At 32.2% G+C, this 15,645-nt stretch overlaps 1 protein-coding gene across 7 annotated transcripts in view; it reads right to left on the reverse strand.

Moving 5' to 3' along the window:
- The window catches only part of CD2AP (CD2 associated protein), a 179,822-nt gene that overhangs the window by 82,626 nt on the left and 81,551 nt on the right, over positions 1-15,645 (reverse strand). For 6 of the 7 annotated variants that reach the window (XR_004233679.1, XM_031964744.1, XM_031964743.1 and 3 more), the window contains exons 4-6: positions 12,446-12,546; positions 6,765-6,885; positions 2,710-2,897 (exon numbers count right to left, since the gene is read on the reverse strand). Coding sequence is in view for 6 of the 7 variants with exons in the window: in XM_031964744.1 (XP_031820604.1) it covers positions 2,710-2,897; positions 6,765-6,885; positions 12,446-12,546 (410 nt within the window). In the remaining variant the exon portion in view is untranslated. The remainder of the gene's footprint in view (positions 1-2,709; positions 2,898-6,764; positions 6,886-12,445; positions 12,547-15,645) is intronic. The other variant, XM_031964742.1, reaches the window with a different exon arrangement.

Here is a 15,645-nt window from a genome sequence, read left to right on the forward strand (position 1 = left end):
TCTTAAGTATTTTCAATGTGGAGATTCTTTCAGGATGTGACATTTGGATTCCATTTTCACTTTGAACCCTAATTCCAAAGTATCTGGACAGAATTTTTTTGTGTGTGATCTCTTAAAATACTTACAATTAGGTTTTTTGTTTCATTATGCTTTTAAAAAGTTTGATGTTTCTTAAATTGTCTTTGATCTTTTACCAAGTTATAATTCTTTTTGGTTGCTGGTATAAGACAATTTTCTCAACCTTCTTATATTGTTCCAAGTTTTACTTTTGTTTCCTAGTCACTGACTGAATTCAGTTTGCTCCACTTTGTTTTTCAGGTAGTGTACTACTTTAGGGTAAGATTTTTCTCTCTTCTATTCTATGCTATTTATACTCAGAATTCTCATTTCATTTTCTATCTCTTGATTAATTTTTTCCCAAGTCACTCCAGGAATTCTTGCAGCTTTCCCCGCCCCCTTTAAGATTCTTTATTATGTTTGTAGAATTTTCTTCTTGATTTACTTCTTCATCATATCTTAACCCATAGAATTTCATTGGTTCAATGTTTTTTCTTCTGTTTACTCCTATTTCTAGCCTCAATTCTTAATTTGTATTCTGGCCAGTTTCTACCTTCTACTCCTGCATTTTTGGATAGAATACTTAAGGTTTATTTGGTCCTGTCCACAATTTTTGAGGTTCCTACAAGGAATTAAACTCTCCACCCCAACCCCTACCCCGGCTTTTCTATCACCTTCTCTCTCTTTCAAATCCCAAAGTGAAGTCAGTCACAACAATATATAATTTCGACCTTCCTAAAACATTCGCAGAGGGCTAAGGGTTTCTGATCTTCTTAGAACATCCTTGGTTAGTGAACTGGCAGTATTCAGTCTGTTTTTCTTAATGTGTGTTAACTTCCCTGGTAAGAATATCTCTCTCTCTAGTGCATGCAGGCTCTTTTTGAAGTTTTGGTTTATTGAAGAAAAACAGTATTATTTCTCTATCCTAATTAAATGCCTTGATCATTAATGGACCTAATGCTTTTTTCAGGTCTTTTCTGTTACAGATATGAGGCCTAGCCTCTTTTATAATTTTCATATCATCACTTGAAAGTAGGTCCTTACCTAAATCTTTTAAAGAACCCCCCCAAATACCTCAGTTTTCTGGATCAGCAATAAAACTGACAAACGGCTAATGCTTTGTGAGCCTTTACTTTTTTCTTTTGAGTGGGGGAATTAATTAACATCGTCACTACTGATTACCTAACAAAATCATAAAATATTAGGATTATTCTTATTAATCTAAAATGATGGCTCTATAATAAAATGTCCAATTCATAAAACAATTCTTAAATTCCTTTTATATGCAATTCAAATGCATTTTGCCCTGCTAGAATAGGAAGACAATGTTTAAACAACAAAAAAACTCCAAAACAGTTCTTGTCATCAAAGAGTTAATATTCTACAATTTACAATCTACAATAAAGCAATTAATTTGGTCAATTCAGAAAGTGTCCAAAAAACGCAAAAGATGACAGACCCCATATAAATCTATAATCACAGATTATAAACCTATAAATAAATCATAAGGATGTCAAACTCTTAGAAGGAAACATCAAGTTTTTATGTTTGTTTGTTTTTTAAGCAATAAAAAGAAGCTAAAGATATGACTAAAAGATCAACTAAGTGAAAAATTAATTGAAATAATAGTCATTTTAAAAAACTTAAGAACTGCTTATCAACCATTTCAGAATGAAAATAAAAAGTAAATACTGCTAAATGTTTTTTGTAAAAGGTATTAAACTTCTGGTTAACTGTTTCCTCCCAAGAGTGAATCATATTTAAAAGTTTCTATTCTTTCAAAAATGTTTTACTATGAATTTGTTTGTTTAGCAGTACAATTTATTATTTCCTATAGTCATATTTCTCAGGACATCTAGAGGTCCAGGTCTGAACAGAAAGACATCTTCCAAATCAAATTTAGCTTCTGATATTTCCTAGCTGTGTGACTCTGTGGCAAGTCACTTAATCTTGTTTGCCTCGGTTTCCTCATCTGTAAAATGAATTGGAAAAGGAAATGGCAAACCACTCAAGTGTGTCTGCTAAGAAAATCTCAAATAGGGTTCACAGAGTGTCAGACATGACTAAAAGAACTGAACAGCAGAAGTGAAAAAAAATCCCCAATAGGTTTCATTTTTTGTCAAATTAAACAATTTCGATGGTGATTCAAATATCTGACTGTAAAGTACTTCATGAAAATCATCTCTTGAGGGTGCAGCTAGATGGTGCAATACATAAAGCACTGGGCCTGGAGTCAAGAGGATTTGAGTTAAAATCTGCTTTTAGACACTTAGCACTGACTAGCTGTGTGACCCTGGGCAAGTCACTTAACCCCAAATGCCTGGAGAAAAAAAAGAAAACCATCTCTTGAACAATAAGAAGTGAGAGGGGAATTCATGAAAGAAATTAAGGCATTTCTCCCCACTTTATTAATGATATACATTTTACAGACTAATTTTAAAGAGAGACTTTTACTGCTTAATAATATTTTAGTAGAAAAGAGGAATTATAAAATATGCAACTTGAGCTAATTAAAATTATGAGAGAATACTTTAGAATTTTTAGGTAAAACAATAACTAGCTTATTCATCATGTCAAAAAAAAAAAAAAAAACAAGACCGAAGTGAATTTCATGCGATCTAACATGCAATATAACAAAGTTCAATTCTGTACCTTGTCTGTTTTTTTCTCATCTGCTTCATTACTGGACATTCTTGTTCGGAGCTTCACTGAACCTTCCTTAAAAATATCTCCAAATCCAACTCCTCGAATTTTCTTTGGCTGTGCAACTGATCCAACTGCAGTTTCACTCTCATTTCCTAGAGGGGCTATTGGTGAGGTAGGGCTAGTAAAAACAGCTTCTGAAAAAAAATTCAAAAAAATGTAGCACAAAAATACATACACTAAAAAATTCTGAATTTTACTCCACATGGCAAAGCTTATCTAAATATTCCAGGATACATAACTTTTGAATTCTAACATAACTGACTATATACACCACACATTTGGACAATAGTCTACTGCTTTAAAGTTTATCTTAATAAACTTTATTAGTTTATTAATGGATCCATATCTCTCTGTGTTTTGCTTCCCAAACTGAATCATGACCGCTTAATGGATAAGGATCATTAACACATACTTTTCTGATACTCTTTTAAAGTAACTAAAAAATACTTACAAAAAACATTATATATTATTATTCACTAAATATCTCTAGAACTAAGGAAAGGTGAAAATAATACGTGGGAATGAATATGGTTATGAGAGAAATGTATTGAAATGTATGAGAGGTTGAAAAAGATAGCTTCCTGAAAATATTAGTAGAACTACAGAACACAGGAAAAGTAGGGTTAGGCTTCTCCCTTAGTGCCTTATCACAGTTATTAGATTCAGGAGGGAATTTCCCCTTGTTTCTCCATCTTTTGTGAATTTAAATGATCACTAAGTCAACAAATTATCAGCTACCCTGCTTTTAGCAGGAAGAATGCTCCACTTGATGTCTAGATGATTAAAGTTAAAGTTCCTTCATGTATATATTAGACATACATATGAGTGTGTGTGTGTGTGTGTGTGTGTGTATGTGTATCCAATAGATAGTTAAAAAAACTCTACTTTCATCATTTGTAGCATAATTATAGGCTTTACACATACACACAATAAGACTTCCATTTTGTGAACATGGACTGAAATGAGCTCTCTGTTGTTCTTTTTCTTTCTCCCTGAAGAAAAGTAGCTAATGATTTTTTTTCACTTTCCTTCATAATTTATCCTTAAAAAGATGGAGGGGGAACCATTCAAAAAATCGACTGGACAGACTTTCAGAACTTGAGAACTGTTGAAAACTTTGAGAACTACATACCAGGAAAAATAAAGAAAATTCTATTTTGATTTGGTACTCATAAAAGGGAAGAATTGGTTGCTGAAAGGAATTTGATAAGGTGTTTGGAAAGAAGCTATTTCTAGAACTGCAAGTTAAGAGAAAAGAACAGGGAAAAAGGAGTACCGGGGATTTCTTGAGGTGGAGCCAAAACAGTGGAGTGGACAAAGCACTATAGGTGACCTCTCCCAAAATTATCCTCCAAAAAAACAACTTTAAAGTAACACCTCAAATCACATTCTAAAGGTTCAGAGCCAACTAAAGATCAGGGTAAGCCATTTTTCCAGCCCAACGCAACTTCAGTCTGTGTGACACTGGGATAGAGAGTGACTCAGTGTTCACATACTGCCTATAATAGCCATGAACTTGGAGGCAGCAACAGCAGTAGTAGAAACTTCAGGAGCTCTCCTATCAGATACACTAAGATTAGGCAACTGATCAGAAAAGGATTAAATGGACCTCTGTGTTAACACTGGGTACTGGTTCAGGAGCTTTCAGGCCGCTCCATAATCAATATCCACTTTAGGTCACAGTTCTTGGAATGAGGGGAGTACCTGAAGTTAAAAGAAAGCAGGAGTCCTGAACAGCCTTATCAAATGAAACACCAAGAGATCAGGGATGTTACCCAGAGTAAGGCCCAGAACACATATCAGGAAAAGTAGTGACCACACCACTATCCCCAAATCACACCATCTCAGAAGCACCAAAAACTTCAAAACCTTCAGAACTAGCTCTGAAAATAGCAATACTAAAAAGCTTGAAAGTTCTAAGTCAAGAAGAAATAACTTGTAAAAATGAGTAAATAAAAAAAGAGCCTAACTATAAAAATGTACTATGATGAAAAGAAAGATTATGATTCAATTAGACAAAGATGTCAAAACAACTACAAGGTCTCAAAATATTAATTCAACACAAATCCAATAGAAATCTCTGACAGAGCTAAAAATAATTTTCTAAATCAAATAAGAGTAGTACAAGAAAATTTTGACAAAATGAGAGCAATGCAAGAAAACAAAAAACAGCTTGATTTAAAAAAGGCAAAAATACTAAAGAAAGTAATTCTTTAAAATAGAGAACTTATACAAATGGAATTAAAATTTTCACTATTAAATTCAAAAGGCAAAAAATACTAAAGAAAATACAGCTTTAAAATAAAAAACCTAGCCAAAAGGCATTAAAAACTTCACTATTAAATTCATCTTCTGTTACCTGTCCTTGTTTCCATCTTCTATAAATTTCTTTTTAAAGATTTAAATAAGTTGGAACTCCATTCTATATGGTTTATACTTTGTACAGGCCAGCCCTGAGGCCTAGAATTCCTGCCATCCTCCTCCTCCTCACTCTTTCTGGAATCCTTAGTTTCTTTAGAGTCTCAGCTCAAGTACCACTTTCCTCAAGGCCGCCTGTTCTTCCTTTTCTGTCTTCCTGGTATGTGTTTTGTGTTCCTGTTTTCTTCTCCAATAGAATGCAAGCTCCTTAAGTTGGCAAAAACTGTATCCATTTTTCTTTCTCTATATATATCCTTAGCACTATATCTGACATTTTACAAGCAACTGAAAAAAATGTATGTTTACTGATTGGTTGGCAGAGAAAACAAGTAAAATAAGTCCTGTTGTTACCTTGTTATCCAACTCAAAGTTGAGATTCACATTCCTTTTTGATCTTCCTTTTTCTCCTTATATAGCTTAAAAAACAAACTCTTTGTTGTCCTTACCATTAAGCTCTGTTCACTATTGAGCTTTAGCACTCCAGACTATTTGTATAAAATGTTGTGGATATGTTTCCTGACTCAGAAGGTAGTTGGATTAGGCAGCCTGAGATCTCTTTGAGAAATGTAAGATACTCCCATTTCTGTATGTTTTGAATCAATCAAAAATATATGAACCAAAGTAAAGCACTATGTCATTAATTGTTGTAAATTTGTGCAACAGTTTATTATTTTGATTTTTACCAATAGTAAAAACAATTAAGGGCAAGATAGACAAAAAAAAAAAAAAAAAAGGAAAATTATAACCATTTATATAGCTATGTGCTTTCTTTAACCTCTCCATAGTTAAATCAAAATTTCACTGCTTTTAGGTCAAAGGCTTTTTTAAAAAAAGCCTTTTTTTGTAGAACAAAGAGTAAGTAATAAAGATTAATATTTCTCCATAATGTAAAGCAATTTAGTTTCAGAATTTCACATGAGCTATTGCCTTTGATCTTTATAATAGCCCTGTGAGGAAGGCAAGAAAGATATCCTCTTTTCATAAAGGTTAATTGCTTTACTCATGGTCACATGACTAATAGCAAAGCCAAATGAGAATCAAGACCTTTTGTCTCTCAGTCAAGTGCTCACTTAAAAAAAATTAAGATAAAATAAGGTCTTGAATAAAAATATTGGTTAATATATAACCAATATGTAACTAAGTCTTTAGTCCAAAATGCATCATTATGTCATTTTAAAGGAAGAGTTTAAAATACACATAGCTCAGATTTTGGGAGATTAATGCAATAGACTCAAATAAATATGTCTATTTTATGCCACAGACATATGTCTATGTGTTTGTGGCAAACACAAGAAACTTTAATGCTCGAGAGTGAATTTGACTCTATCATTAAGACACCTTTCATCATTTCACTGAGTCTGAACTTATGTGAGAATAAGCTAAAAGTTCAATTAGTCAACAAGCAAGACTATTAAATTACTGAATACATCTTTAGGAGGGTTACTAGAAAAGAGTTCTTAAAAATGTATAACAGTACACTCTATTTCCTTATCAAGTAAGCTTTTTTAATGCTTCCCCTCTTTATTGATCACTTGTTAAATCAACAAAATATTATGCTACAAATCAACTTCAACATGATTTACCTGATTCCTCTTGAACTTCATGGGCTTCTCCATCTTCAGCTACCTCTATTTCTTTCACAAAATTTGAGGGAAACAGTCCTGACTTGTTGTTCAAAGTTCCACTCCACCAGCCTTCTTCTACCTGAGAGTTCAGAATTCAAAGTTTTTTTTTTTTTTTCAAAGAAAATACCAAAAATATTAACAGAGCAATGATTAATCATCAAGCATTTATTAAGTGCTTATTATATGCCAATAATTAAGCTAAGCCTCAAGGAGTCATCCCCTCCAAAAAAAAAAAAGAGAGAAGAGAAAAAAAAAAGCCAAAAGGGTCCTGTCCTGCCCCTTAGTTGGAGGAGAAAAACATAAATCAGTATATAGAATATCTGCAAGGTGACATTAGAGGGGAAAGCAATATCAACTGGGAAGATTGGAACAACTGCAGAAATTGTTATTTGACCAAAGTTTTAAAAGAAAGTCAGAGATTTTAAGAGGCAAAGCTGAGGAAGGAAGAAGAGTATTACTCATATAAAGACTGGTCAAAGAAAATGAAGCATCTGATATGAAGAATAGCAAGTAGGCCAGTATGGCTGTTTGTACATGTAAATTTTGGCAGAAATGTGGTATTCATTCTATAAAGTTTATACTTTCCTTCCTGCTGACCCACCATCTGTTAACATTATACTTATCTTTCAAAGCCAAATGCTTTTTCATGAAATCTCTGACCCTCCCAATTAGAAATAATTTCACTTGATTTCACAGCATTTTGAGCTAATTACATCTTAATTTTTATTGCATCTGTTTCCTAGCACCTAGCACCTAGCATAATGTACCTCTCATAATAAGTACCTAATATTCATCAAACATTGGAAAATGCTACTTTACAAGAGTACATAAATTTATCAATAAACATTTAAAAGTTAAAAAAGCAAAATAAAATAAATTTCTAGCAATAATTTGACAACATGGCCAGGGTTCAAATTAATTGTCAGGTATAATACAGTAAGAACACATAACTGAAATAGTGAAAAAAATTGCAATAATATTTTAAATCTACATAGGAGGCAATAAACGTCTAACTGAACTAGAGCAGTGTCAAGAAAAGTTCTAATATCTGCACAAAGACATGGCAATTGACCGCTATGAAGGAGGCAGAATGAAAAAAAGATTCAAAGATGACTCTAAGGGTTGTGAACCTATATGACAAGGAGAATTGTTGCTCCCCTGATTAAAAAAAAAAAAATGGGAGCAAAGGGTTTAAGAAAAAAGATAAAGAGTTCCATTTTGGACATGTTGAGTTCTACCAGATAGCCAAAATATGCAGATAATCAGGTATCAACCAGAATGGTCCTCAAAGATAAAGCCGAAAAATACACTATGTTTGGAATCACAAATAGCTAGATTTGAGTCTTGGCTTTTTACTTACTACCTGTATGATTTGGGGCAATTCATTTTTTTCCCCATGGGCTCAAATTTTCTCACATGTAAAATGAAAATTCCTGGGAGAGATTAAGTTATATAAGAGGTCCTTCCAGCTGCAAATCCTATAATAGTAAGAGGAAAGACTTTTGACTCTGAGAAGTTACCTTGACCTTGTATCTTTATATATAAAATAAGGGGAAGAGAGAACATTAAAAAGTAACTCACTTAAATAGTGCATTAATATTCACAATGCATTTTCTATATGACACTGTGAAATAGGTAATGAAAATATTATTTTATCCCCATTATCCCCACTTTAGATAGGAGAAAACCAAAATCAAGAGAAGTGCTTTGACCATGGCCACCCAGTAAATATTGGTTATAAAGGAAATTAGGTCTCTTGATTCCAAAATGGAATGTTCCTTCCATCTCTAAAAGCATTTCATCAAATTTCATGTAGCTCTAAAATATGATTAAATAATTTCTCAGGACTTGAAAGTTGGGAAATTGTCATATTTTTATAGGCAAAACTGAATGGTCTTGATTGTAAAAATAAAAGGAATTCAGAGAAGGGAAAAATTAATAAAAACTGGAGTCATCAGATAATGTAATGACCTCAACTAAGTTGAGCATTGGGAAGAATTTTGTGGTTAAGAGGAAGAAGACATTCATCATTTTGAGATTACACCTCACAATCATGATGAAACCCAGATAAATTGCCTCAAATTATCAGAGGAATAAAAATATTATATATAGGCAAAATAGTAAAAAAGAAAGGAAGAGGCTAGAACTGACACTATATATAAAAGACAAAATCAACGAAAATATAGTAGACTCTAGATATGAAAGAGTAATGTGAAATATAGTTAAACAGATAAAAATTGAGACTTTGAATGGGTAAAGACCACCCTAAAAAGCAGGAAAAGAAGTTTACAGTAAACAAAACAGTGCTAAGATGAGGAAAATGGTATTTTAGGGAAATCCCCTTAGTTTTATATATAATAGACTAAGGGTGAAGATGCTAGGTAGAAGATTTGTTGTAATAAAGGTGTCTACAGCAGGCAAGTGTGGGAGACAGCTTAAGAAAGGGAAGAATAAAACTGTAGTTTTACTACATTACAGAGTACTACAGAGACTCTTTCATGTATATACATGAAATATATATTTCATGTGTGTGTGTGTGTGTGTGTGTGTGTGTGTGTATATATATTTTCCCCCCCAATTCATATACCTCCCCCCATTTTATCTTGAGGCCCAAAGAGGTGAAGTGATTCAAATCTATATGGTCCACCTCCCAAATCATCATTCTTTCCATTTTATCATTCTCTATATTAACATAATCTCACATGAATTGTATCATAGTCAGAGGGACTAAGTTCAGTCCTGTTTCCCATATTATTAAAGGCAAATCACTTCCCTTCTTTGGACCTTCATTTCCTTCTGTTAAATAAAAAGAGTAAACTAAATAATGATTCTCTTCCAGTCCTAAATCCTATGTAGTGATCCAAAAAAAATTAAAAATTGATGGCATGCAAATAACTAGAAAATGTTTAAAAGGCATGCAAGCCTTCTATAATTATTGCTGATTAATTAGAATCAATGGTAGGAATAATAATAAATAATAAAATTAGTCATATTAGTCTGCTCATTGTAGATAGTCATTGTAATAAGTGGCTATATATAAAATATATGGTTTATTAATTATATTTAAATCCTACGAATACTAATTAGTAAACAATAATTACATAGAGTTGGTTTTTTTTGCCATTTTCAACTCACCAGAGCAAAATAGCTTAGACCTGGACGACAGCCCTGTTTATTATCTAATCAATTAGTAAGCAAGGAACATTCAATTGTTTTTCCAGATAGGCAAATATGGTTCCCAATTTAAGATTTTTCAGGACACTACCACAGAGTAGTGAGTGAAAGAAAATGCAAAAGATGAAAATTTGTGGAAAATCCCTAAAGCTGAAGTATTTCACCTCCAAAGTTATAAAAAATCATATATCTTTGAGAAATTGGTACAAAGCTTCACATTCATGAACAAATCCAGGAGACACTGAGTCTAAGATTCCAAGGAAATTTGGAAAAGAATAACCAAACAAGGCTGAGCATACATTATTATAAAGTCAGAGATATTTTAAGTTGTCATTATTAAATTAGAATTAGAAAGTACCAAATTATGCATTTGGCTTTAGTTTTTAAGAGAATGCTTGACCAAAAAAACAAAACAAAACAAAAAAGAGAGATGGGAGGCCAGGGGGATTATGGGAAATAAAATTGGAAATTTCGATTTGCTGCTGTTATTTTGTCATTGTCAGGCATTTCTAAATCATCATGACTCCATTGGGTTTTCTTGACAAAGATACTAGAGTGGTTTATCACACCTTCTTTCCTCACTTTACATACATAGAAACTGAGGTAAATAGGATTAGCCCAGGGTTACATAGCTAGTAAATGTATGAAGTTATATTTGAACTCAAATTTTCCCAACTCCAGGCCCATTGCTCTATCCACTGCCTCACCTACCAACCCATATTTTGATAATTATTTCAAGGATTAATACAATAAACCTCTTTAAAGTTTAGTATCAATACAGGGAAATAAAGTGGCAGCAATCACATCATATGATATGAAAATATAAATCTGACTCCTCACCAAAATATATGGTAGCTTTTTATTTTTCAAATTTATACTTGAAGACAAGTATAGTTAATTATTATAGTTAACTACTATGAAAATTTAGTTAAATTTTCTAGTTTATTTCTAGTTAAATAATTATAAGTTTCATAATTATATATAACTATAGTTATATATTCTAAATTCTACAGTTATATAAATTCTAGTCTATTTATAAATAACTACTATAGAAAATTTAGTTAATTACTATGAAAATTAACAATTATAGTTAATTATTATAGTTTATTATGAAAATTTATAAAATAATGCTCTATTTAAAAAATAAAATAAATCCTATATTAAAGGTGGACAGAAGTTGAAAATATTTAAAAAAACAATTCTAACAGATCATGATGCCTGGTAGGAGGGGGGAAGACACATGTTAGCATACAAAATTTCATGAAAATCCAAAATGCTTTAAAGACTAAGAAATTCTTAATTTGGGATCCATGACCTAGTATTTTAAGTACTGCATAATCATATTTCAATGTATTTGCATTCCTTTGAAATAGTAAATATTTTATGTATTATTACATAATAATAATAATAATTATTATTATTAATTTATTATTATTTTATGTAACAATATCAGTATGAGAAGCCCAAAGGCTTTATTCTCCAGAATGACAAGACAAATTCCATAAAACAAACAAAAAAAAAAAGTTAAGAATCTATGCCATAGGTCAATCAAAAATCACTCAATTTTTCAAAATTGCCAATTTGGGAATTTGCTTTGCTTAAGAATATTTCTTTTAAATTAAAAAAAAAAAAACTTTTGCTTTGTTTTAAATTAGAAACTCTTGGTGGGAAGAAAGGGTAGTCAGACTAGCATTATAGGGGCCAGAAAAGAAGAGAGTGTCACTGAAATATTTTTTAATTCATATAAGAGAACAAAAAGAACTAGAAGGAAACAGGAAAAAATTCAGGAATATCCTAAAATCCACATGTTGAATTTATTATACAATTATAAGGAAAACAGATTTTAGGCTTCATACAAAATTCTTTTTTCAGTCTGACTTCATATGTACAAATTGGTCATTTTATTTGATGTTTTTTCAAGTTCAAAATTTTTTTAAATTAGTTTATGCCACTGAATTCTATGAAGAGGGAAAAAAAAAAATTTACCTTCCCCCCCCCCCTTCAGGCCCATGTTAAACTCAGAATTAGAGCTACTATTTACTTTGATTAAAAATTTCAACAGAAAAGTAAAACAAAGAAAAATTTTTATAATAGTGTTAAATTGTAATTAGCATTGTAACAGTTATAATCCAAAGTCTACAAACATATCACACATACCAATTTAAACAAAATGAATTTATTCAGATCTAAAATATGCATCATAAGCAAACACTTATGAGTACTTTTTCAAACATTATTTTGTTTTAGTTGCACAAATTAGTAAACTTTATTATATATACTTAAGCTTATTGGATTTACTTTCATTCAAAGCATACATACACCTAAATCCTTATACAAGAATGGCAGTAATGAAGCTACATAGTGATTTAAAAAAAAAAACAAAAAACCACATTTTTCTTTTATTTTAAACAAAGCACTAAAGATAGATCAAATACTTTATTTATCTTTAACATATGTTTTCTTACCTCTTCATTAATATCGATAACATCTCCCAGTCTGAGTTCTAATTCGTCTTCATTTTGTGGATTATACTCATAGAGAACTTTACACTGTCGTTTCTTTGCTTCTAAAGAAAAAAGACAGAAAATTAAGTTTTAGAGTAGTATTAAAATAAGAATAGCACCTCCTTGTTTTGTATTTAAATTTTAAAAATTATATTTATAAAACCGAACCTTTTTAAGCCCAAAAGAGAGCTAACCACAATAAATTTATGGTCTATATGCTAGACCCAAAACCCAGCCTAGTTATTCCAATTTCAGTGCAAACTAACAAAGTAGACACACCCTTGTGGGAAATGACACTTTCTATTTGTACATCAGAATACACCAATTACATGGAAGCAAACACTGTACTGCCAATTATAAGACTAGAAAAACACTTTTAAAGCCTATATTTGTATAACAGGTGAGTCATAAAAGAGTACTCCAGTTCAATAATTATCTGATTATTTCCTTATCAAAGTCTAAGAAGTGATTTTTTTTAAAACTGCCTGCTATTAAAAAACAACAACAACAACAAAAAACTGCAGAACTTTAGAAAGCAACAAAATGAAAAAATCTGTTATCCAATTGGTTGCTAAATTTCTCTCTAATCTGTCTTCCACATAGCTGTCAAATTAACAGCACAAAAGATAAAATGTTCAAAAAGCTTTCATGGAGCTGTACTACTTTTGTATCAATATCAAGCTTGCTTATGGGTAAGAGCGGCTCTTACCCAACCTTCCAAATGTATTTCTTATCACTGCTCTTCAGGTACTCGATTCCAGGTAATTAGGCTATTAGCTCATCTCAAAACTTAAAACTTTCCTAATTTCTACTCTCTGCTGTTGCAAAGTCTATTTTCTGATAGCATTGTCACCTCCTTAAACTCTCCATCTTCTATGTGTCTTTTTAAGTGGAGTACTATTTTCAGTTGCTCAAATAAGTGAACTTTATACTATAATGAAGACTATTGAAGTTATTATTAAAATATTACAAACAGCTGAATCATCATACAAAGGAATTAATTAAATAACAGAATGATTTTTTTTCTTTTTCTTTTTTTGGGGAGCTGAGGCAATTGGGGTTAAGTGACTTGCCCAGGGTCACACAGCTAGGCAGTGTTAAATGTCTGAGGCTAGATTTGAACTCAGATTCCCCTGACTTCAGGACTGGTGCTCTACCTATTGTGCCACCTAGCTGCCCTAGAATGATTAAAAGCACATTTGTCTTATTCCTTTCAACTCTTAAAACTCCTAGCTTCCTTTAGGGCAGCACAAGTAGCAACTATTATTCTTTTCTTGTTCTCTCCAATTGAGAGGGTTTTTCTTCCTCCTTAAATCACCTTATATTTAATCTGCTTACATGCTTGTACCCCCATACCTCAACAAAATGTAAGATAAGAAGTTTTTATTTTATCTTAGGAAATGGAGAACTTCTGAAAGACTGATATGAGGATAACACAGCTCAAATATCAGGAAGGTAATTTTGATACAGAGTATGAAGGAAGTTACTCAGAAGGGAGATGAGACAAAAGGCTATTACAATGGATAATTAAATGATGCAGCGCTGAAGAAGATGGACAGCTGAGAAGAAAGGTATATATGTTTAAGATGTATGTATATTGGTAGAATGAGCAAGATTTGGCAAATGCTTCAATGCAAGAGAAGAGGGAAGTGTTAAGGAGGCCTTGAAAGTTTCAAAGCTGGTGCCTGAAAGGTATCATTAATAGAACTTAAAAAATTTGAGAGGGGGTTGGTTTAGGAGGAAAGACTGTGAATACAGTTAAATTTGTTTTAAATTTGTTAAATTTGACATGCTGACAAGGGATCCTAATGATATCCAAAAAGCAGCTGAAGATACAGAAGTGAATAAAGCTCTGGAGACTGCTGTATTGAAGTAGTAACTGAACAAAATCTTAGGAGATACTCACATTTCAAAGGGAAGGGGGAAAAGATAAACTACTTAAGTAATTGGATAAATAGGAAGAGAACCAGGACTATTACTGAAGCCAAGCTAAGAGGGCTATAGTAAGAGTTATTCAAGTTTGAGTAGGACTATCAAAGTGTAATTTTAGAAAATAATCTTACACTTTTGTTCAGAATATGGATTGTAGAAGGAAAAGGCAGGTAGACCAGTAAGAAGGCTAAACAACCCAGACTTGAATGATAATGAGATTTGGTCTAGTATAGAAACAATGCTATCATAAAGAAAAGAGGTTTTTAAGGCAAGACATGCCAGGATGTGGTGACTGGTTATGTTAAAAAAAATTTCTTATAAGTAAAAAGGAATTAAGATGTTGATCCTGTGAGACAAAAAGTGAGACCACTAGCAAATTTTACTGGGAAGGAGAAGTGATTTGAGAGGGAGTAGTACTGAAAATCAATGCTTGTACATGTTCTTCAAGGTCCTAAAAATACTAAACCTACTCCAGAGATGAACTATTGGACACTTCTTTGAAATTCATATAGCACACAAAAATACTTTGTATGAAATATTTAATATGAATACAGTTAATTCATTTACTGTAACCATTTAGGCTATTCTTACTTGTTTTCTCTTCTGCTTGTAAACCAGGTAATAGCTCTTAATATTTACCACAGAAAGCAACATTTTTCCTAAGGATGTTAATACTATATATTAAAGATTTTTTTTCATGGAAAGCATAAGTGTAACATCTTATACTACCCATTTTTTCCCATCTTAAAATGAAATGCCCTACTGGGACCAACACTAAAGCAACATGGTATGTATGACAAAACAGTATGAAGCAGTCTACCTCTTTACTCTAGTAAAGTTCTGAGACCTTTTTAAATCAGTCCTGAGGCAGGTTACCATCTTTACCATCTTTTCACCAGAATCTTTTCCAATATTCCAGAGGCCATCATCCAACACTATTCTCCCACAGCAAAACTTGTAGCTTCTGGACAGGCTCTCCCTTCTCCTCTCCTCAAGCCATATCTCTATATGTTCCTAAATTCACACTTCCACCAGTTCCTGAGGGAGAGGTGCTGCTCCCGGGGCCAAAGAGGATTTCTTATTACCATCAGTTAAGTCAAATCATTCACTGCTGCTCTCAACAGATCTCTCTTTTAACTACTCATATTCTACCTAGATTCATTCCACCATATTCCTAACCCCTTACAAAATCACCAACACATTTTGAATCCCTGGGTTATGATGGGAAT

Source organism: Sarcophilus harrisii, chromosome 4 (genome assembly GCF_902635505.1).
Source record: "Sarcophilus harrisii chromosome 4, mSarHar1.11, whole genome shotgun sequence".
NCBI lineage: Eukaryota > Metazoa > Chordata > Mammalia > Dasyuromorphia > Dasyuridae > Sarcophilus > Sarcophilus harrisii.